The 22,174-nt window shown below is 44.9% G+C and overlaps 1 protein-coding gene across 1 annotated transcript; it reads right to left on the bottom strand.

Annotated features, from left to right (window-relative positions):
* Positions 1-1,667: 1,667 nt before the first annotated feature.
* EIF2S2 (eukaryotic translation initiation factor 2 subunit beta) lies at positions 1,668-19,958 on the bottom strand. The gene is made up of 9 exons (XM_004585735.4): positions 19,742-19,958; positions 12,972-13,149; positions 11,493-11,596; positions 8,828-8,963; positions 7,529-7,629; positions 6,845-6,993; positions 3,550-3,606; positions 2,867-2,952; positions 1,668-2,138 (listed from the first exon to the last, which is right to left on the bottom strand). Exons 1-9 carry the CDS (start codon positions 19,754-19,756, stop codon positions 1,963-1,965), a joined length of 1,002 nt encoding a protein of 333 aa, XP_004585792.1. The 5' UTR covers positions 19,757-19,958; the 3' UTR covers positions 1,668-1,962.
* Positions 19,959-22,174: the final 2,216 nt, after the last annotated feature.

Genomic DNA, 22,174 nt, shown 5'->3' with positions numbered 1-22,174 from the left:
GTCTCTTAGGAAAGGGTGCCACTGTATGCTTTATTGCCCATGTCAGACATCTGCATGTCCTCATCCCTGACTGCTTACCTTGAACTACGTCTCGACTTGAAGCCTTGTTAACCTGTCAGGCCCTTCTCACATCTTGGACTTTGGCAGGAACCTTCTGACTAGCCTCCTTGAGTGTTTTCTCTCAGTTTTTCCTTTCTCCTTTACCACGTTATTCCCTGTTGACTGAATAGAATCTAGGTCCCCTAGTATGGCACAGAAGCCTCCCCACAGCCCCCTCAGGACCTGAGCTCTTCCTCTAGGTCTCCACTGCCCTTCCCACAATCTGCCCCTTAGTCTCATACCACATGCAACTAACCATGTTTAGGTCGGTGCAGCCCAGCTTCTGTCTTACACGGGCTTTGGGCTCTACCTAATGAGCTGTCTCTTTCCCCACTGGCTAACCCTCACTACCCTTCACAGTTCAGCTCCTGGTCTTAACCATGGGCAGCTTTTAGCTAAACTCTTCCACTGTTTGCCTTGTTTTCTGCTATACTAAAAGCCCCTAGAAGGAAGGAATGTGATTTTTGTATAAGTAATCAAACTTTTGAACCTATACCATGCTTTCCCTTTAAGAAATACACAAAACAGACATGCACACAAAAGCAGTAGAGTGCTAATTGCAGAAGAGGCACTGATCCTTGCTTTATTCACGAATAATCCAACATGGAGAATCGTGTGGGCATAGATAACAAAAAAAGGGGGGGAGCATCCAGGGTCATCAACAGCAGGTGGGTTTTTGATGGCAGTGGCACCAGCCTAGCCAGTGTACAGTACTGCAGGAGGACCACTGGGTTGATGGAAAGCTCCTTCCACCTCCCAGCCTAGGTGTTTGAGACACTTGGCTTATACTTTAAAGGTCACAGTGATTAGAAACAGACTAGACAGCGACTGCCCCTGGGTCACTTAGTGTGAGGTCTGGCAACAAGGAAGCTAGGAGCACCGTATGTGCAAGTGTGAGCGAGGTGGGTCACGACACAGACGCTAATGGTGCCCCTGGCACCAACGGAGAAACACATGAGTAGCAGCACCCCTTGAGTTCTCATGGTCACATTCAAAGGCTACTTCAGTGCAGAAAACAGAAACGCATCTGTGGTGGGCCGTTTTCAAATTTAGGACAAACATGAGGGGAGAAAAGGTGAGGTTACCATTTGGACTCTGAAAAGGAGGTTCCTGTATTGCACACAGCATACTGCTTTCCCACCAACAGAGACCTAACTAGTGTGCCAGCTCTGTTTATAATACCTCTTGGTGGCCATTATGGAAGACAGCTCTAAGGAGGAAGGGTGCCCAGCACCGTGGAGTCCTTCACACTTACAGCGGGAGGAGCAGGCCATGAGGTGGCAGCAGCAGTCCTCACATAGGAAAATCATGTCACTCCCTGGGCACAAAACGGGCAGGCTGCCCTGATCTCATGCCCCAAGTGCCCTCTCAGGGCAGGTGCCACCACTCAAACTTGGTTATCTCAAGAGAAAAATGGGCTGCCTGGCTCAAGTGCCTGCCAGTGTCCAGATTCTGAGGACAAAAATACAGAGACCTCACTAGAGCACAGGCACAAAATGTATGCTTTTGTTTCTACTAAATAATCTTAATGGGGGAAAAAGACTGAAGGACAAACCAAATTGAAAGAATCACTGTTAGAATAACTTTAATTTATCTTGCATTTTACAGAAGTCTATGAACGATTTTAAAAAAGCACCTCCTTACCCCATCATGTTTTTCTGACAGCTGTTAAAGGAGGCAGTGAGTATGTCAACAGCTCGCGCATCGGCATCTTGCAAGGATTTCAGCTCACCAACCACTCACCACAGAACTTGGTGACTTTTCTGTCTTGTTTTTAATACAATGGCTTATCCACTCTGATGGGAAAACCTGTCCAGTCAACTCTCCACAATACACTTTGCAAAACCAGTGGTGATTAGCAAATTAGTTAGCTTTGGCACGGAGCTGTGCTCGCTTGCCCGTGACAGCTTGGAAGCCAGTTTTGATACTGGCAACAGAGCATCGAGAATGACAAGTTTCGCACTGTAGGAAGTAGAGTCGGGTGTCCTTCTGCAGGATTGTGTCTGGTGATCGGCATGTGTGACAGGTGACATATTCCTCTGCAGGAGAAGTAACACAGTGTTACCTGGTGCCTCTGGTTTCTGCCTTCTGAACTACTAGAGTACTTCAAAGAAAAGTTTATGGAAAACAAAAGATATCTGGTGCAAGAATGTTTAAAATGCATTTTTCACAGTGTCCATTTTCTATTAACTTTTTGAAGAGGATCCACACACTCTTTACACCCAAATAAATCTACCTGTAATTTACATTTTCCAAAAATAATTACCTTCATACATCTTTACCTACAACTCCATTAAACCCAGGCTTACATAATTGTTTCTCTGGGCATCCTAAGTGACATACAGCTACTTAAGGGTAAAAATTAAAGTGTTGCCTTTAATATAAAAACATGGCTTTTTAGAAAAAGACTCCAAATGCTGGAGGGTGCAGGAAGCTTCAGAGATGCTTAGTCTCGGTTTTGAAAGCCCAGGGAGAGGGAATTCAGCAGCCTTCTGGATGGGAACAGCTAAATACCAATTTTAAGCAATTAATGTAAGAGAAGATGATCAGCTCCCATCCAAACAAGACACATTTTACCTTGTTCTTCAGTCTTGGCCGCTGGTCATTCTCAGGAACTGCAAACCTCCTTGCATCCCTTGCGCACTTCTGCCCCAACTTTCTGGCACTATCATTTCCTCAACTTTTAAATGCCAGCTTTTCTACACTCATTACAAATAAATAACTCCTCAAAACATTGCAATCTGATGAAAACAAACTGTGTACTTACTGATATATCTTCTCAAGACATTTTCTATTTGTTTCTGTTGGAATCTTCCTTTGATTACAAGTTGGTTATTACCATCTATAGAACCACTATGGGAGAAGAAAGCACAAACACACAATTGATTTTTCATGTTTAAGGAATTTAAAATTTATTTAACAGTGTAGGTTTTCATGACCTGCTGTCTCAACATACATTTCTAATTATAAGTAGGTGGTGCCTGATAACCCACCCATACTTCCTAAAATTAAACCCAATTTCGGGGTTCAACACCCCTGGTGGGAGACCCAGAAGCTCTAGCCATTGCACCAATTTGGAAGATGAGCCAGCATATGAAGTTTATCTCTGTAACTCTTAAAAACAGGAAAAAAAAAAAAAAAAAATTAGGCCTCCTTTTTACCATTGTAAAAAAAAAATTCTTCCGAGTACCTGAAATCTAACCTTTGCTTTTCAAAAAATACCAATTTCTGTCTGTTAATTTCTGTCTGGCAGGAAACTGTAAGCATGACCGTGTATAGTACTCTGCTCCACAGCAGGCCTGCCGAGATGAGAACACTCCACCCTGTTTCTAAGCAGCCAAGGTCTCCTAGAAGCTTACCTCAAGATTCTCAGTAATCAACACTTGTAAAAGAGGTCTTTATGAATTGGTTAATAATACTTTACATAAATGTGAATATACAAGTTCTTACCTTGTACCCAATTCAGCCAATAAAAACGCAAGGAGATGTTTGGGCTGACGATGTAATCTAAAAGGAAAATAGAACTTGTAAGCCTCCTCATGTAAGAGTCCAAATATCTAAAACACATTCACTGTCTTTGATCTATAGCTGCTTAGCTATTAGGTGAACTTAAGGGCACCACTGATACATTTTACTTCAACATGATACTATTTATTACATTGTAATATCCTTAAGAGTATAAATACACAAAAGTCAATTTCTAGTCTAGAAACAGGAAACAACTGTAAAGGGTAACATCTGCCTCTGGGAAGGCAGGAGAAAAGGATCAGTAAGAGATACAAGGACCGCCTTAATTAGCTGAAAAAAACCTAACAGGTTAAGCTTGGCCTTGTAGCACTGACATCCCACATGTTGAGTCATCCCACAGTTGAGTCCTGGCTGTCCCACTTGTAATCCAACTTACTGCCAGTATGCCTGGGGAAGCAATGAGGAGACCTGCAAGAAGCTAATGGTTTTGGAATGGCCCAGTCTTGGGTCTTTTAGTCATTTGGGGTGCAAACCAGCAGACAGAAGGCCTTATTCTGTCTCTTCCTCTGTCTCTGTAACTCATCCTTTAAATAAATCCTTAAAGCCAACATGCCCACAAAAGGCAATACACACCAAACCCAGACAATGGATACGTAATGTCTTTTGTGCTGATCTTTGTATGTTTTCTGGGCTTATGTGGTAATGTAGCAGGTTAATGCTTTGCCTGCTAGCGCCAGCTCATGTCCTCACTGCTCTATTTCCAAGCCAGACCTCTACCAATGGCCTGGGAAAGTGGCAGACGATGGCCCAAGTGCTTGGGCCCCTACATCTACATGTGACACACAAAAGCTCCAGAGTTCTGGTGTCAGCTGGGCCCAGCCCTGGCCATTTTGGGAAGAGAACCAGGGGATGAAAATTCTGTCTCTCTTCCTGCCTTTTAACTCTGCCTTTCAAATAAAAATCTTTACGGAAAAAGAAAAAAGGTGGTCGCTGAAGTTCTAAGGAAAATTTTGAAGCAACTAGATATTAGGGAAATATTAGAATGTAATGTGTATTTAAAACAACTAAGTAGTATATATATATATACATATATATATATTTGTTTTGTTTTTTCTTGTAATTGAAAAGGCAGATGCACAGAGAGAAGGGGAGACAGAGAGCAAGATACTCTGTCCACTGACTCACTCCCCAAATGACCGTAACAGCCAGTAGCCTCTTCTGGGCCTCCCATGTGGGTGCAGGGTCCCAAGGCTGCTGGGACCAGAACCGGAACCTATATAGGATCGCAGCACATGCAAGGTGAGGATCTTAGCTGCTAGGCCACCACGCGGGGCCCACTTAAGTAATATTTATTGAGAAGTTTCATATATATTGAAAAATAGATTTTAGAAAGCTATAACAATTTGTCTTCTAAGCAAATAAGCCTTGGTAAACATAAAAATTTCAAACTGATTATTCTGTAATGGTAGATTGCAGATGGATTTTCATTTTCTTTAATAGGTTATTTGGAAAAGTTCATGAAAAATAATTATAATTTTGATGCAAAAAAAATTAAAATCTGTGCCCAGTGTGGTAGCCTAGTGGCTAAAATCCTCACTTTTCATGTACCGGGATCTTGTATTGGGCCCCTGTTCAAATGCCTGGCTGCCCCACTTCCCATCCAGCTCCCTGCTTGTGGCCTGGGAAAGCAGTCAAGGACGGCCTAAAGTTTGGGACACTGTATCCCACATGGGAGACCCAGAAGAAGCTCCTGGCTTCAGATCAGCTCGACTCTGGCCGTTGTGGTCACTAAGAGAGTGGGCTGGCAAATGGAGGATCTCTCTGCCTTTCCTTCTCTCGGTAAATCTTTTCAGTAAAACTAAAATTAAAATCCATGTACTTTTTCACAATATGCATTTCCACAAGCTTCTTGTAAGATTCTGTGTATACGTGATTTCAAAAATTTTTTAAGAGCCAGTGGGTTATGCCACAGCCTGCAAAGCAAGCATCCCATATGGGCACAGGGTCGAGTCCTGGCCACTCCACTTATCAAGCTTCTGCTAACAAACCTGGGAAAAAGCAGCAGACCTGGTCAACTCGGATGGAATTCCACGATCCTTGTTGTGGCTTCGCCCAGTCCCAGCCCCATGGTTATTTAAGGGAGTGGCCCACCAAATGGAGACCTCTTTTTCTCTCAACCCTTTCCAACTGTTTCTTTCAAATGAATTAAAATAGGGGGGGGGAGGTATTTTTCTTTTTTTTTTTTTTAAAGATTTTTTTATTATTATTGGAAAGCCGATATACAGAGCGGAGGAGAGACAGAGAGGAAGATCTTCCATCCGATGATTCACTCCCCAAGTGAGCTGCAACGGGCCGGTACGCGCAGATCCGAAGCCGGGAACCAGGAACCTCTTCCGGGTCTCCCACACGGGTGCAGGGTCCCAAAGCTTTGGGCCATCCTCGACTGCTTTCCCAGGCCACAAGCAGGGAGCTGGATGGGAAGTGGAGCTGCCAGGATTAGAACCGGCGCCCATATGGGATCCTGGGGCTTTCAAGGCGAGGACTTTAGCTGCTAGGCCACCACATCGGGCCCGGGAGGTATTTTTCTTGCACCAATCTTAAACTTACTCTTCTACCAAAATTTTTTCTTTTAAAAATATTTACACATTTTTAAAATTGGAAAGTCAGATATACAAAGGAGAGACAGAGATCTTCCGTCTGATCATTCACTCCCCAACCAGCCACAACAGCTGGAGCTAAGCCGATCCTAAGCCAGGAGCCAGGAGCTTCTTCCAGGTCTCCCACACAGGTGCAGGCATCCAAGACTTTGGGCCATCCTTGACTGCTTTCCCAGGCCACAAGCAGGGAGCTGGATGGGAAGTGAGGATCCTGGCGAAATCAAGGTGAGGACTTTAGCTGCTAGGCTACCACGGCTGGGCTACCAAGTTTTAAGTATCCTCAATAATAGTATAGAGTATATATAAACTAGTGTTAAAATATAGTTTTTCTATAATAAACATATACTAATGTTCTATCAACAAAATTAAATACTTTTAAGTAATACATGAGGTAACAGAAACAGGTGGTGATTGCTGGGTGGTAGAATTCTGAGTGCTGCCATCTTGACCGTGGTCACCATTTTTTGTGCAACAAGCATGTCACTTATGGAACTTAAATACCAGTAGTCCTTCCAATTTTTTTTAACCGTGGCAAAATCTGCAATAATGATGTTTAGTATCCTTAAGATGCCACTGAAGGTCTGGCAATTGGAAGGGAGACACTGTATGAACCAACTTACAGTTTACAGATATCTGTAAAGTTGACAAAAGAAGTTTTCTTGGTTCCTACTCGGACAACCTGTGGAGGCTTCATGACGAACTTCCTTTTCTCCCCAGCAACCATATCTGGATTCTTCTCCCTCATGATGTTGAACACTCGATTCAGCAGCTATAGAAACAAAATGGCATTTGTGCACATTCTTAGCAACCGCAGGAGTACTGAATTCCCATTTGAGCCACTTTTCTTTAACGTCCCTTTTTACTAAAATACCTAAGCAGAGCTACATGTTCTGACAGCTGCTTGAGGGCATTACCACCCAGAATCAGGTCCATCATGGATCCGCGCAACTCCTTAAAGTTAACTTAATGAACAAACCCCAATAATTCTGTTGTTTCTCTAAGAAAGTACACCATCCACAGAAAACAAAGATTCAGTAGAACCCAAACAACAAACAAGTAAAACCCAGGCTAACCTGGCCTCAATTCCCAGGGAGCCCAAACCTTAACTCCAGCTGGGGACATTTACTACAGTAAAGGACTCCTGCACTCTGGGCTGGTTGCTTCCCAGGCATGAGCTCTCTGCATCTTGTTTGCCAATCAATACAAGTGCATTTATATCTTAAAACTTGGGAATTATCTATCATGCCTTTTTGTGAGCTCTAGTGAACAGCTCAGTCTGTTCCTACAACAGAATTTTGCCTTACCTCCTCATAAGTGTAGTCTCTTTCTGAGCCTGCCCAAGCAGGGCCAGTCTGGTTACTGAACGAGATTCCATCGTCTTTCTTGCTGTCTTCGTCTTCTAAAGCTACAGATAACAAAGACTAAAAATGAGGGCAGACCCTGCGACAATAACATAATCGGGAGAGCGCAGATCTGGAGAAATGAAAGCTTCAAAGACATTCTCTCCCACAAGTGCAATCCTGAACAACCTCAAAGAAAAGGGGACCAGGAACAATTCCCCTTTCCTTACAGCTTGACATATTATGACTTCAGGAAAGACCCTGACTAGGGGCCTAGCTAGGAGTCTGTAATAGCAGACACACTGAAAGGCTTTTTAATTTAACAAACACAAGATAGTGCAACTTGACTTCCATATTCATAAAAACTCACCTGTGCCTAAAGTGCATTTAGAAACTTTAACACAACAAAACACTTTTTACCGTTACTTAAATCAGTTATAGTAAATTTTCCAGGCCTGGACCAGCATGTAGCAATGTAATCATAATGGTCACATTCTTTCCCTAGCCCTAGCCACAGGAAATCTTTAACTGCCCATATTAAGTGAGGAATCATTTCCTGTTAGCCTCCATGATCGTGCAGCAGGAGTAAGGGGTACACATACACACAGTCAAGGAAATCAGGACTGAAGACTTAGGTAATCTAAAAATGAGCTGTGATGGCCAGTGCTGTGGCACAACAAGCTAAGCTGCCACCTGTACAGCTTGATGCCCAGGTGCTGTACTTCCAGTCCAGCTTCCTGATAAGGATCATGCACCTGGTTACTTATGTAACCACAGGAGAGACTTGGAAGAAGCTTGTGCCTCTCAGCTTTGGTCTGGCCCAGCCCTAGCTGTTGCTGTGGCCATTTGGGGGAGTGAACCAGCAGATGAAAGCTCTCTGTCCCTATCCTCCATAACTCTGCCCTTCAAATAACAATAAACAAATCTTAAAAAAAGAGCTATAGGGGTGGCCCGATGGCTCAATGGCCTAATCTTCTGGCTGTTAGCATCAGCATTCCATATGAATGTTGGTTCGTGTCCCGGCTGCTCCACTTCCCATCCAGCTCCCTGCTTGTCTAGGAAAGCAGTACAGCATGACCCTGCATCCACATGGGAGACTTGGAAAAAGCTCCTGGCTCTGGATCAGCTCAGCTCAGCTCTGGCCACTGTGGTCATCTGGGGAGTGAACCAGCAGGTGGAAGATCTTTCTCTCAGTCTCTCCTTCTCGCTGTAGATCTGCTTTGCCAATAAAAGTAAATAAATCTTTAAGAATACACACATTACCTTCATCCTTCTCTAGTATCTCATCCTCATCTGGGAACTTGACATTCTTCTTTTTCTTTTTTTTATTGCCAAGCATAATATCAAGGTCATCCTCTGGTTCAGCTGGTTCTTGAACATCACTTTCAATTTTAAGATCCTAAGAAATTGAAGTAATAGTTTCAATGTTTCGTACTGGTTTCTGGCAGGAGGAAACTCAAATACTAAAAAACTAAAGCTATAAACAAGAAACACTGTGAGAGGTGGGCTTCACTGGCTCACGGCACTCTAGGCCATTTAAAGTGAATTTCTCAAAATACTTTTGTGGAACCTCTCCCTCTTTTTTAATCCCTTTTTTCCTCTTCAGCCTTGGGACCTTCTTATTTCCTATCGATGTTTCCAAACTAGGCTTCCATCAGTATCACCTGGAAAATCCTAAATATTCTGATTGAGACAAACTTCAGCATGGACAAAGTTGATAAATTTTCTAGAAAGAAGTTTCTAAGTGAATCTGATGCAGTTACTCACACTGAAGTCAAATTACCAGTAAATGACATTCAACGGCCTGCAAAAATGGCTCATAGACCGCAGGTAAGAGCTTAATTTACTACTACCAACTTATACAGACAGACTCAGGAACCCTAATGCAAGGGACAAATAGGACAGGGTATAAGAATGAGGAACTGGGGCTGAGGACTGGAAGCCTAGGGCCAGCATCAGTCTGGACGCTCTTTCTGCACTGCGTGTTTACCCAGGACAGTTAAATCCCATTACTTCAGTATAATCTGAGAATTTCTTTCTCCAATTTCCCTATGACAGCAGGAAAAGAAGGAAACTCCTTTCTAAAGGATTCAAATTTTCCCTGAACTAAGATACCTCTGAAAGCGGAAGCATCACTTCAGCTCTCTAGCAATTAGCATACAATGCCTTACTCACTGTAATCTCAAATTCACCTACATCTACTAAATTAACCAGATCATTAAAATTTGACAGTGCTTCTAAAACTCCATGAATTATTTCCTGCTACATATGGTATATACTTTGCTTTGAGCAAATAAACTATCAAAAGATTTTATGAGGGAATCAAATGGAACACTGATGTATGTGAACATGTGCATTCTCACTCTTGTTCTGTGTATAAATACACACGCATAAAATTGTGAGCATTCTGTGTTTTCTAAACACATGTATGTGTTCTGCTAAAGTAATTCCTGGACAGCCTCTTTAAAATAATATCTTTAGCCTGGGCTGGTGCTTGTGGCATTGGTTTGAGTCCCAGCTGCCCTATGTTTGATCCAACTGCCAGCTAATGTGCCTGGGAAAGCAGCACAAGATAGCCCAACAGCCTGGATCCCCGACCCACATGGGGGACCTGGAGTAAGATCCTGGCTTTGGTCCAGTCCAGACCTGGGGAATGAACCAGCAGATGAAGATCTCTCGTTTCTGTAAACTCTGCCTTTCAAATAAATGTTTTGTTTTTTAAACAACTGTAGCTTTAGGCAAAAGAAGTTCAGTTCATCTCTCTTATCTATCCTTCCTACTTGATGCTCAAAACAGCCTTGCGCTATCTCTACTGGAACTTAATCAAGAGTCAGAATTTCTCAAGTGCAAAGATTTCCAAAGAAACCAGTGTTGAATGCTCTGCTTTGACTACAAGCCACATTATCATCAACACCACTCACCCACTACGGCCTAGGATTCACTCTTTGCTGCTCAAAGACACAAGTTTAACACAACTAACAAAGTTAAATGCAAGACACCATAAGAATATCTGCTCTGCAGGATTTCTCAGAACTATCTCCTCTTAGCCAAAAACCTCAGTGTAACTGAGGACAAGCGGCATTTTATGATCCATTTATGGCACATAATCCAATATAAATGATCTAGCTTTATGTTACAATCCCTTTAAGATATACTACCAGAACTAGCAGAGTGGCATTGCATATTAAGCCTCTACCTGCAATGCTGGCATCCCATAGGGGTACTAGTTTGAGTTCCAGCTGCTAAACTTTCAATCCAGCTCCCTGTTACTGCTCCTGGAAGCAGCAAAAAGCCCAAGTGCTTGGACCCCTGAATCATCTGCATGGGAGATCCAGAAACAGCTCTGGACTCCTGGGTTTGCCCTGGCCCAGCTGCAGCCACTGTGGCAATTTGGTGAGTGAAGCAATGGATGGAAGATTCTGTCTTTCCTCCTCTATCTGTAACTCTGAGTTTTAACTAAATGAAAAATAAATCTTAAAATAAAAATAAGATATACCGCCAAAGGGCTGGCAGTGTGATACAGCAAGTTAAGCATGACTTGTGACACTGGCATCCCGTATAAGAGCATCAGTTTAAGTACCGGCTGCTCTGCTTCCAGCCCAGTTTCCTGCTAATGCACCTGAAGTACAGTGGAGGATGGCCAAGGCCTTGGGCCCCTGCCACCCATGTGGGAGACATGGAGGGATTCAGTCTGGTTCAGACCCAGCTGTTATGGCCATGTCGTAAGCGAAGGAGCAGAAGACAGACTGTCACACTGCCTTTAAAATAAGTAAATCTAAAATAAAAATAGATACACTCCCAAGAAAAACTACCTTTAACAGTGATTAAGGACTTGACAGTAACAGTAAAGCCAGTAGCAAGAAGGACATCAGCCATTAACAACCCTTCAAGAGGTCCAATTTTACCTTCAATAAGAAAGCAATACTACCTTTACACCTTCTTCGGCTTCATCAATATCAAATATCTTTTTTGTTTTTTTCTTCTTTTTCTTTTGATTAAAGAAGTTCAAATCATCTAGATCATCAGAAGCATCTAAAAAGATAGGATTGAGGATTATCAATTTTTAAGAACCAGCAGATAAGCAATTGGTTTTCTGCCACCCACATGGAAGCATGAACTGAGCTCCCAACTCCCAGCTTCAGTCTGGCCCAGCCTAGCACAGCCCTGGCTGTTCTCAGCATCTGCAAGATCTCTGTCTCTCTGCCTTTTAAATAAAATAAATGAAAACTATTAGCAGAAGACGAGGAATCTGAGTTACATCAACACATTTTAGTGATTAACCAACAGCTAAATGACAAATTTATAACCTCTAGTTAGGGGACTATATTAAGAATATTTACTAATCTGCATAACATTCCACATTATTCCCAAGACACAGAGTTGTACATCTCCAAGACTCTCTAATCTGTCCCTCACATCTTGGCTTCAGCCCTGCTCAACCAGCTCAAAGTACAGCGTGTGTGCAAGCTTTCCATGGGCCCACTTGCACAGCTATCACTTCCATCTCGGGACAGTAAGTCTTCACAAGGCCTGTCCTTTCCCCTTAATTGCGTCAGGCGTCCCCAGGGTGCTTGGAGAATACCTTCTGCTCAACCCAGTGGAAGTCTTAGTTCCAGCTTGCGTGTCTATCTTCCTTGCACATACAGGGTAAGCCACATTCAACTAAATCCTATTGCCTGAGGCTCAACATTTGCTGAGTTAATCAATCATTCAAAAACCTTATAAAATTTTTTCATCTTCACTAAGACTGTACTATAAATATGCCTACCAATTAAATGATATCTATCATTAATGAGAAATAATGGATCTTGCTTTGCTCTGCGATATTGTATACTGGAGATATTCTGGGCTCCTTCTGCTGCTGTTTTCAGGAGTTCCTTATGAATTCATTCTGCCATATTACAACAGAAATGATTTAATTTATAAGCTTATTTTAAGCACGTAAGAGATACTTAGCACCTGGCAGAAGCTCAATGAATGTCAGATCCTTTATTCCAGCAGTGTTTTATTTGATATAAATTACATTTACTGAATCACTTGCTTCTGAGAGTTAAATTGTGTCTATGTTAGATCTCAAAAGTAACTGAAGTTTCTACTGTCAAAAACATTTGAGGTTGTAATTTTAATCTCATAGAATTTCAGATTTGCCTGCCCACATTCAAATACAACCATCATTAAAACTGAAGAGATCTGACAGGTCAGACTGGAAAACCAGCCCTGAAATGATAAGGTTTCACCATCTCAGCAACTTGTGAATTCAAGGGGCATGCAATAAGCCTATCATAAGACAGCAAGGTCCAGAGTGTGTGGGCTCTGGTGACCTGGCCAGCTGTTCAGGCTGTCAGCCCATGCACGACACCGACAGGATGGAAGCTCCAAGCACAAGCGTGAGTTTGCAGCACTGCACCTTTCTTCCTGCTGTCCTCCTCATCAGCTTCCACATCCTTGTCCTCTGTTGGCTCTGGTTCTAATTCTTTTGTTTCTAAGGGCTGGGTCTCTTCTGTCTGAGTATCCCCTTCCTCATCGAGCATAAAAGGCTTCTTCTTCTTCTTCTTTTTCTTGCTCATAGTAGGATCGAAAATCATCTGTTTAAGACAGAAAAGAAAAAGCATCCAAGTGTTTTAGATGATGCTCACATTCCAAACAGCCATTATCTGCAAAAGGCAGAATGACAACACCGCAGAGGATTTCACAGTAACTATGCAACCTCTGCCTACTACGAACACCCAGCAGGGAATGCCAGGATGCACATGTGTATGCCTCAGCACACGCGTGTAGATTCCAATGTGCAAAATACAAGATACTACAATTTCACTTTTGCAGGTTTACCTTGCGGGTTCCTGGGGAGATGCAACCTGAAGAAATGGGAGGACAGTGCTCTCTTAGGCAACTGGCAAAATTTATTTCCAGGGTTCCAGTTTATATTCATTCAACAAAGCAATACTTCAAACAGTTCAGCTCAGACATCGGTTACAATGATCAGGTTTGATATACAACTCGTGTCACATGTGTGTAAGCAGGGAGTTCCAGGAGAGCCAACAAGGCACCAGGATCAAAGCACCATTGGTGTGAGATACTGATAAGGAGCACTACTTTGATCTAGGATAATAGGCTGACCAAGCACAGATGTTCGCCATATATCAGGGAAGCACGAAAGCACATCCAAGGACTCACTGGGGGCAAGAGTGCACTCTGGGTGAGAAGCCCTCTGCCTCCTCTTTCCCGGGACCTCATCGCAACAGGATCCCACAGGCCGCTGCTGTCCCGGCTACCCCACTGGATGTATTCCGACAACTTTTAGTTTCATGAGCAAATCTGGACATTATGAGTGAATTACGGAATTTAGGGAGGGGACCTCAGAAATAATAGAAGCTCTGTACCTCAGCTTATAGGTGAGGAAATCCACGGGGAAGCAGTCATTGTGGTATAGCAAGCCAAGCCACCTCTGGGCTCCTGGCTCCCACAATGGAGTGCCTGGGATGAGTCCCACTGACCTAGCTTCCTGCTAAAGTGTCTGGGAAAGAAAGATTTTATGATGGCCCAAGTGCTCGGGTTCCTTACACCTGTAGAAACCACACTGAGTTACTGCCTCCTGGCTTCAGCCTAGGCTGGCCCTTACTGTGGGCATCTAGGTACAGACGCAGCCAGTATCTCTCTTTTCCTTTCAAAAATAATTTTTTTAAGTTCTCTTTACTATTACACACACATATATGTATATATTTTTAAGATTTATTTATTTTCACTGGAAAGGCAGATATACAGAGAGGAGGAGAGACAGAGAGGATGATCTTCTATCCGATGATTCACTCCCCAAGCGGTCACAAAGGCTAGAGCTGAGCCAATCGAAACCAGGAGCCAGGGGCTCTTCTGGGTCTCCCACGCGGATGCAGGGTCCCAAGGCTTTGGGCTGACTTCGACTGCTTTCCCAGGCCACAAGCAGGGAGCTGGATGGGAAGTGAGGCCTCCAGGATTAGAACCGGCACCCATATGGGATCCCGGCACATGCAAGGTGAGGACCTTAACCACTACGCTACCACTCCAGGCCCTATTACATATATTTTTAAATGTAGATGACATTTATTTAAATATCTGCAATAGAAAAGTTAACACATAGACTATATTTATCCATTGAAAAAAGCTACTGTAAACATACTTGTTTTGATACTCACACATAAAGGATAGCATGCCTAATAGAGTAGGAAAAGCATCTTTGAAGTTAAAGAGAATGGATTCAAATCCCAAGCAAATGGGATTTATGCCTTGTCTATAAAAAGGAAGATGCTGGACACAGCATAGCAGCCTAGCAGGTGAAAGTCCTCACAATGCACAGGCTGGGCTCCCAAATGGGCGCTGATTCTAATCCCAGCAGCCCCGCTTCCCATCCAGCTCCCTGCTTGTGGCCTGGAAAAGCAGTACAGGACGGCCCAAAGCCTTGGGACCCTGCACTCGTGTGGGAGACCCAGAAGCAGCTCCTGGTTCCTGGCTTCAGACTGGCTTAGGTCTGGTCATTGCGGCTGCCTGGGGAATGAATCAGTGGTCAGAAGATCATCTTCTCTGTATATCTGACTTTCCAATAATACATAAATAAACCTTAAAAAAAAAAAAAGATGATGACACTGGGGCCCAGGGGCTAAATCCTTGCCTTATATGTACTGGTTCATGTCCCGGCTGCTCCACTTCCCATCCATGTCCCTGCTTATGGCACAGGAAAGCAGTCGATGGCAGTCCTAAGCCTTGGTACCCTGCACCCGTGTGGGGGACCCAAAAGAAGCTCCTGGCTCCTGGTTTCAGACTGACAAAGCTCTGGTCATTGTGGCCATTTGGTGAGTGAACCAGCAGACCAAAGATCTTTCTGTTTCTCCTGCTCTCCATAAATCTGAGCTGCCTTTCCAATGAAAATAAATAAATCTTTAAAAAAAAAGTTTCAAGGGCTGGAATTTTGGCGTAGCAGGTGCAGTTACCACCTGTAAGGTCAGCATCCGGCTGCTCCACCTTTAATCCAGCTCCCTGCTGACTGCCCTGGAAAAGGCAGTGGAAGATGGGCTACATGTTTTGGTTCCTGTAAACCACGTGGGAAACTTAGAAGAAGATCCTGGCTTTGGTTAGCCCAGACTGGGCTAAGGTAGCCATTTGAGGAATGAAACATTAGAAGATTTCTCTGCCTGTCTCTTCCTCTCCCTGTACCTCTTTCATGTAAGTATTTCCCCCCTGAGCCCCTTTCTAGAACCTGTCCACATTCCACCTGGCTTAAGCAGCATCTGCCCAATGATCCGCAGTGGGCACTGGTCCAGAGCATAACTACTGGATTCAAATCCTGGCTGGCTCACACCTGTGTCATCCCATGCCTTGTCTATAAAAAGGGAGCTGCTCAGCAGAACTAAAACTGAATTTCACAAAGTTGCTGACAAGATTTAGTGAGTAAATATATACAGCCTAGGCACAATGCCTGGCATGTGTTCGCAATGCATTTTAACAATTATAATTTGTATGAAAAGCTTTACAGTTCACAAAGCACGGCATCTCAATTCTTAGCATTGAAACATCAACAAGTCACCTAATTTCTTACATATAAAATACTCAAAACATTCCATAGATTGATTCTAATTAATTTAATTTTTTAAATTATTTATTTTATTTATTTGAAAGGTAGAGTAAGAGAAAAAAAAAGAGAGAGGAGTCTTAGCTGGTTTACTACCCAGATGGCCGTGAGTGGCCAGAACTGGGCTGGTCAGGAGTCAGGAGCTTCTTTTGGGTCTCCAGCAAGACTGCGGGGGCTGGAGCAGTTGGTCCATCCTCTGCTGCTTTCCAAGTCACATCAGCAGGGAAGTAGACCAGAAGTGGGACAGCAGAACCTGAACTGTGCCCACACAGAGTGTTAACACTGCAGGTGCTGTTTTAACTGCCTAAGCCACAGCTCTAGCCCCCAACTTGTAAGCTGTGTATGTCACAAGCATATTAAGGAAAATTCATTAGACTGAAACTCCAGTGCTGTCTGTAAAAGGTAACACAGTTGTCTATACTCAGTACAGAAGCATACTAGAAAGTTCTAAACAACAGTTTTAAAGTTATCAACTTGCCTTAAGCAATACAAACCAAAAAATGGGAGGGATCCTGAAATAATCAGGGCAGTCTTAGTTTCTAAAAAACATCTTAGTTCCTAAAAAACACTCAATTGTAGCCTGTAAAGGAAAATAAATGTGCAATAATCTGAAATTATTCACACTCTCAAGTATTGTTTCTGGATACTCACATACATTCATTCCCTCATTTTATTTGTAAGACTTTGCAACATAGTTTACTAAGGTTTTCATATCTGATTTCCAGATTATTCAATGACTGCATTGCACTAGTTCACATCTGAGAAACAAATAGTTGTTGACAGTGCACATAGGACGATAAACTACAGCATCACCGGAGCTATTTTTTTTCCAGTCTACAACCAAATCATCCAAAGCATCAAGTTTCCACTTTTCATGTTTCACCTTGTGCTGGAGAAGGCTACGGAAGGGATGCCAGCTAACACCACGCTGGTGAGTGCCTGGAGTGCTCTAGCAAACAGGAAGTCTCCAGCCCTTCCATCACACCACCCAGGACATCAACTTTAAGGCCAGCGTTGTCATCGCTGGATAGCAAGAATTTGGGAAAGTCACCTTCTTTGTAGGCAGAGTTCTGTAAAATTCATCCAACATACATATGGATGTCAATCGGAAAATTTTTTTAAGCTTCTTTTGCAACCACGTCCTAATGTTATATATTTTATACCATATAAAAACCCAATGTTCTGATAGTTTGTGAATGGCACCTGGAAGTACACAGGTCTTAGATGCTGACACTGCTTTTTTAAAAACACCCTGGGCAATACTGAATGCCTGTAAATGAAGGGCTTCCTTTCCTTTCCAAGTGGCACCTGTATCTCCAGGATGCTGCTTTTTAAAGATGATGGCCATACAAGGTTAAAGGTAGTTGCTATATTTTGGTCAGGCCCAAGTTTGTCAGGTTAGAAAAAAATTGTGCAATTTATAAATTACAAGTGAAGAAAATGTTAAAAATGTTTTTCTTAAAAAAAAAAAAGTTTAGGAAAAAGAAAGTACTTTTTAAAATAGCAGGCTCTTTTAACCTCTCCCAGGCGGTACTATACTTCCACACTAGGAAATCCCCAGCAGGTTATAAATCATTTTAATTTGATCCTCACAAGCCTGTAGTCAGAAAGTAAGGGACTGATTTAAGAACACTTAGCTAGTCAGTAATCACTAAAGGAACTAGACGGAAACTATACTCTGGTCTCCATACCCACCTCTTATCCATAATCCCCACCTGACCAGGATAGAAGCCACAGAGCTTTAGAATGCTAGTCCCACTAGTTGGTACAGACATTAACCATCCTGGGCCCAACAAAATGAAGTTGTTCTGGTAAACTGAAGAGTAGTGGGATGCTCAAGGCTTTATGGGTTAAGTCTTGGGCTGGACCACTACTTCTTCCAGCTCTGACAAAATCCTCACCAACCTTCTGCAGTGTACTAATACTCCACCTCTCAAAATCCAATCCCACTGCCAGACTAAACCTTCTGCCTGTGGAATCACTACACTGATGGCCCTTTCTAATGCTGGTGGCAACGAGCAGGTTCTGTTGCAAGTCCTTTGTTTTTTTTTGCCTTGCATTATAGTTCCATCTTTTCCTTTACTTCACTGAGTACTGTATCCTAGAAACCAAAGAAAATCCCAAAGTATTTCCTCCTCGGGAAGTACTGTATGTCTCAGTTTGAAACATGAGCAGAAACAAAACTATTGTGAAGCTATGTCACTTCCAGAACTTTTTTTTAGCATGTACGCATGGATTACAGAAAAGTTATTGCGCCAAATACACTCATCTTTTCACACCGTCTTCCATGAACCCATACAGTAGCTCAGAGACTTGTCTACTACAGGATCTCCAAGCAAGAGACCTCTACCTTCCTCTGGTCTCCTCTAGCCACCTGGATGGAAGCAATACACACAGATGTGAATGATACTACCGGCTCCGGCACCATTGAGAATCCTCCCCTAGGCACGAGACAAGGCTTTTGAGTCCCAGTTGGCTCATCTCTTAAGATGGGTAGGAGCTACATCACAGCGTTGCATATGGGAGTTTCTTCTGGAAGTTACGTGAAGTTTTAACTGGGTCTTCAATGTCCGGAGTGAACTAGCCACTAGCGAGGTTTCGTCTTCACTCTGCCTTGGGAACAGCCTCGTGTGGGTGACCAGGCCTCACCACAGCCTCAGAGACGTCTCAGCATCACTGTAGGTCAAACTTACAGAGCCCGGAGTTCCTCCTCTCCCACCTCTCCAAGGCCCGAGCGGCCGAGGAAATACAAATCCTTCATAAGCTTGGTTTTCTTAGGGCCTTGCCGGCGCTAAGCGGTAGCTCTCCCCACGTCGTTAAGGAAGACCCATCGGGGACGCTCAACATGGATTTCGTTGTTAATTGCTAGAGTTTACACGAACTAGGGCCAAACTTATTTTTTTAAAAAGAGAGATTTGTGAAAATTCGTCCTGATCCAGGGACGATGGCAGAAAAGCCCTCAGCACTTCCTGCTCCTGTGGCCAGAGAAAGCTCGGGGAGCCTGTCTGCTGGCAAACTTTGGGGGGCGGGGGGGATCTGAAGAATCTTCTTCTAGTCCTAACTTTCCGACCTCTCGTCTTTTTCGGCAATAACGCTGGGGACAAGAACAAGGGCGAGGTTCCGGCCCGCACAAGCCAGCCTACAAAGTTTCTAACGAGCGCTCCCCCCTGCCCACCCCGAGCCACCACGACGTCCAGGAAGGGTGGGCGACGGCCACCGTGTCCAGCGCAAAGGAACGCTGCGGGGTCGCCAGCCCCCCGGTCAGGGAATTAACCGGACCCACGAGCCCCCTTAAGGCGAGGGCGACCCAAAACGTGTTGCCGTCCCAGTCCCCGAAACGCCGGCCCAAGGGAGGAGTCCAGCTCTCAGCGCCGCCACCCGGCCTGGGGAGAGCGGGGTGCGGTCAGGCCTGCGGGTCGGGAGTCCTCGCCGGCTCCGTCGAGGCCGCCCTAGGCCGTGCTGCTGCCCCACATGGCGGCGGCCGGCGGCTAGGCCGCAGGCCCCGGTCTCCCACACACCCGGCTGCGTTCCGTTTCCCGCCACATTCCCGAGTCCCAGCACCCAGCTCGGGTCCTCACCTCGTCTCCGGACATGACTGCGGCTCGAGTGGGCTCGGCACGGACGGAAAGTCGGATGGGTCAGCCCCCAGGAACCCACGACGGATCTGCTCCAAGCCGAGACCTCTCCCTCCACCACACCAGCCTCTTGCATCAGCGAAGGGAACGACACCCCGCCCTCGGAACCAGCCTTGGAAGTGCGCCTGCGCAAAGCCCACGAAGGCGCATGCGTGAGGAAGAGCCAGCAGAGCGGCGCCCCGCGTGGCGCGAGTTACCAGGCGACGCCGCGGCGCTTGGCATGCCGGGAATTGTAGTCGGCCACAAAGAGACGCGCGCTTGCGCTGCCGCAGCCTGGCGATTGGTGCGCGCCCGTCTGAGGCCGCCGGGGCTGGAAGGTTCGAGCGCGCCTAGCGACCCTACCCTTGGGCTTGCGCTGGGTTCCACGTTGCTTGAGGCAGGCGCTTCTCCTGTGCCGCTAGGTTGATTTCGGGGCCGTTCCTCCTGAGGTAGTGTAGCCAGTAAAACATTCAGTCATGTGAACCCGCCGGGACTTGAGCTTCCACACGTGTCCGGGTGTTGTGCTTGAAGAGTTCTCGGCGCTGGAGGCGCGCGCCTCAGAGAAGGGTTTGTTCTGTGGAATTTGACGTGTTCGTTTTCTACTTGAAAGTCACAACCGAAAGTCCCTATTCTGTCTGTCCTCAGAGTTTGAGGGAAGAAAGATGTTCCCCTGAGGAAAAACGCGCTAGCGGGCTGGCTGGCCGTCGGGACATCCTCGTTCAGGAATGCGTTCTCTTGTGTGGGGCCGTTGCCACCCTGTAGGGAGCGAGCGGTGCTGAGGGCTTCGGAGAAACTCCCTCAGCGGTTGGACAAAGTTGGGTTTACTGTCCCCTGGAAAGATAGGAAGCCCTGAAGAAAATGACGAAATCGACGCTTCTTGGGCAATTTGGGAGAGAGTTCAAGGAAGCTGGTCTTCTCTGCTTTGGATTCCGTCAGAAAGTGCAGATATTTTTGTGATTGGGTATTTTAATAATCCGTTTATGAAATGGAGGAGAACCAAGCAGTTAGGGGCTGTGGTTGTAAAGAAGCAGGGTCTCTCACACTAGACGGGAGAGGGGGCAGTGTGTTTGTCTTTAGGGCAGCAATTCTTGTAACCAAACCCCATCCCAAAATAGCCTTTAAAGCAAACTTATTGTGTCCCAATATCTCTTGCTTAGCTTGAAACATTTAGCTTACAGTTCCTCTGTAAAGTTACCTCTTTAGGTTAAGGGAATAGCACGCCTGGTCCTATCTTTTGCAGAGTTCTCACTGTCGGCCTCTTGTCAGAGCTGCCAGCAGGTGATTGAAGGCTTTGGAATGCATCTGATCACGGCTGAAGCCAGTGTTCTTTCAGGCTTCTATGAAACTTTTTTCAGGATCTTCAGGCTTCCATCTACCCCTGAATCCAGGGAGACTAGAGCCAGTATTTTTCCATTCCAAAGGCTGTTACTGTTGACCAGTCAAAGGAAGGGACACTCTGGGGATGAACCAGAGGCCCACCCCATGAGCTATTCAGGCACTGCTCATCCCCAACTTTGAACTGTAACATTTGCCTCCTTCACTCCCTCAGGAACCCTGGAATTGAATCATAGCTGGTTGGCTGGCTCTTTTTTTTAATAATAAGTTTATTTTATTTTTGCTGATGTTTACATAGTTAAGAAGGATGCATGACCATGGGGACCACTGACTAGGGTGTGGAGGGTCGAGAAATGGAGGAAAGTGGATGAGACTATTGCCTTCAGTCCTTTTTTTCCCTGTATCTGGGGAAAGTGAGTAGAGAAGGAGAGAGGGCTGCTGCCAGCAGCCTAAAAGCATCAGTACTTGGGAACGAGGGACGGCCACCCAGTGATACCCCAGGGTCCCTGATACGGAACAAGCTCCGAGGTTACTCCTTAAGTGGTTTTGATAGTTCTGAGATGCTGCTGCAAAGTTGAGGAAATCCTTTCAAGGTCCATTGGCTGATTGAGTTTCCCTTAGAGTCTCCACTTACCCAGATACTGGCTTTCAAAGCTTGGCCAGGAAAGCTATCCAATCTGTTCTGCCCTTCTTGGTATTAGATGCCCTCTGCAGGCCTCAATGAACTGATTGTTGTGGTCCGCGTGTACAATCTGGGTATGTCGTTCACCATACAGGTCCTAGCAGCCTTAGAGACCCAGCTGACATATGCACTCCATGGAATTCTGAGTCCAGTGGTCCAGTTGGGAGCTTCCCAAAGAAACCTCAGCAGAAATAACCCCAGAACTAACTCATGTGTGTGCCAGGTAGTGTGGGGTCTGGCTCAATCTCAGCCACATCAGCCTACACACCCACTGGTGGTTACAATCTCCCAGTCCTATCTCCTGCCTCATCTCATATGCAAGTCAGTGGATGCTACAGCCCAACCTAATCCTGCCCACCACATATTCAGCCTTCATGTAC

Source organism: Ochotona princeps, chromosome 22, assembly GCF_030435755.1.
Source record: "Ochotona princeps isolate mOchPri1 chromosome 22, mOchPri1.hap1, whole genome shotgun sequence".
NCBI classification, from domain to species: Eukaryota; Metazoa; Chordata; class Mammalia; order Lagomorpha; family Ochotonidae; genus Ochotona; species Ochotona princeps.
This window is presented reverse-complemented; position numbering and strand designations above follow the sequence as displayed.